Source organism: Aplysia californica, unplaced genomic scaffold (assembly GCF_000002075.1).
Source record: "Aplysia californica isolate F4 #8 unplaced genomic scaffold, AplCal3.0 scaffold00353, whole genome shotgun sequence".
Taxonomy (NCBI): domain Eukaryota; kingdom Metazoa; phylum Mollusca; class Gastropoda; order Aplysiida; family Aplysiidae; genus Aplysia; species Aplysia californica.
Genome location: NW_004797623.1, coordinates 596,909 through 598,050, shown reverse-complemented (window position 1 = coordinate 598,050; position 1,142 = coordinate 596,909). Strand labels below are relative to the sequence as shown.

At 46.9% G+C, this 1,142-nt stretch overlaps 1 protein-coding gene across 1 annotated transcript in view; it reads left to right on the top strand.

Moving 5' to 3' along the window:
• LOC101847743 overlaps positions 1–1,142 on the top strand; it is a gene marked incomplete in the record, with an annotated part of 240,046 nt that overhangs the window by 54,353 nt on the left and 184,551 nt on the right. Inside the window, 1 exon segment of the mRNA XM_035970982.1 lies at positions 122–295. Within this exon segment, the coding sequence (XP_035826875.1) occupies positions 122–295 (174 nt within the window).

The window sequence follows — 1,142 nt, the reverse complement described above, 5'->3', positions numbered from 1 at the left end:
GTGAGAGAGAGAGAGAGAGAGAGAGAGAGAGAGAGAGAGAGAGAGAATACCCCAACTCTTGAGTATCCAAATGATCAAACTGTTTTTCGTTCGTCCCCCTCCCCTTCCTTCCCCTACCCAGGTAACGGTAGAGGCTTATGATGACGGGACGCCGCCAAAGACAGCTTTGGCCTTCGTGTTCATTGACATCACCCGCTCGAAGACGATCCCTACCTGGTTACCTGGCCAACAGACCAGTGTCACGGTCAAGGAGGATATCAATATCGGGGTCCCATTCACCCAGCTCAGCGCAGAGGTAAGTCTTTACTCGATGGCTATGCCCTTGCCTCCTTTCACAGCAGCATGAAGGGTGCTATCAGCTATAATCCGGGATGGCACTTTTCCGCTTTTTTCCGGTATTTCCGGTATTTTGTCCGGATCCGCTATTCCGTTAGTGAGATCGAGATAGAATCTATAGTTCAAGTTGAAAAAAACAAACCCCCCCCCCCACACACACAACAACTTGCGCCAAATGTTCAAATAACGGAAGAACTATGTACGTCATCATCATCATCATCATTGCCTTTCTCAGCCTGCATCAGGGTATAGGCCACGGACAAACACCCTCCACTTTTCTCTATCCTGGCTAACCTCTTGATGTTATTCCATGTCTTCCCACTTTTCTGTACACCAATTGCTTATGTTTGTTTGTCATTTCTCTCTATGTACACCCTTTGGCCTTTGGGTTTCAAATTGATATTCATACGTTAGCAAGACCGTGGCGCGTGGATTTTCAGCTATTTTCAAAAAATGTTGAGTGTCACTCCTGTATAATGGAGAAAATCCGAACCCTTTGACATCAAAAGCGGTGTCGAGCAAAGATGTGCCCTAGCCCCGACTTTATTCGGCATTTTCTTCTCCATGCTGCTGAACTTTGCCTTCGGGCAATATACTGAAAAGAGAGGCGACAAAATCAAGTCTTCGGCCCGCCTTCCGCCTTCATCTGCAACAAGTGTGGCAGAGACTGTCATACTCGAATCGCACTTTTGAGCCCCTCCAGACAATGTTTTTGACATTGACAAAAAAAAAGAAGCTCACTCTCTTCTACCCCCTCACTCATGCTCCCAAATGCACAGTTACACACACACACACACACACACACA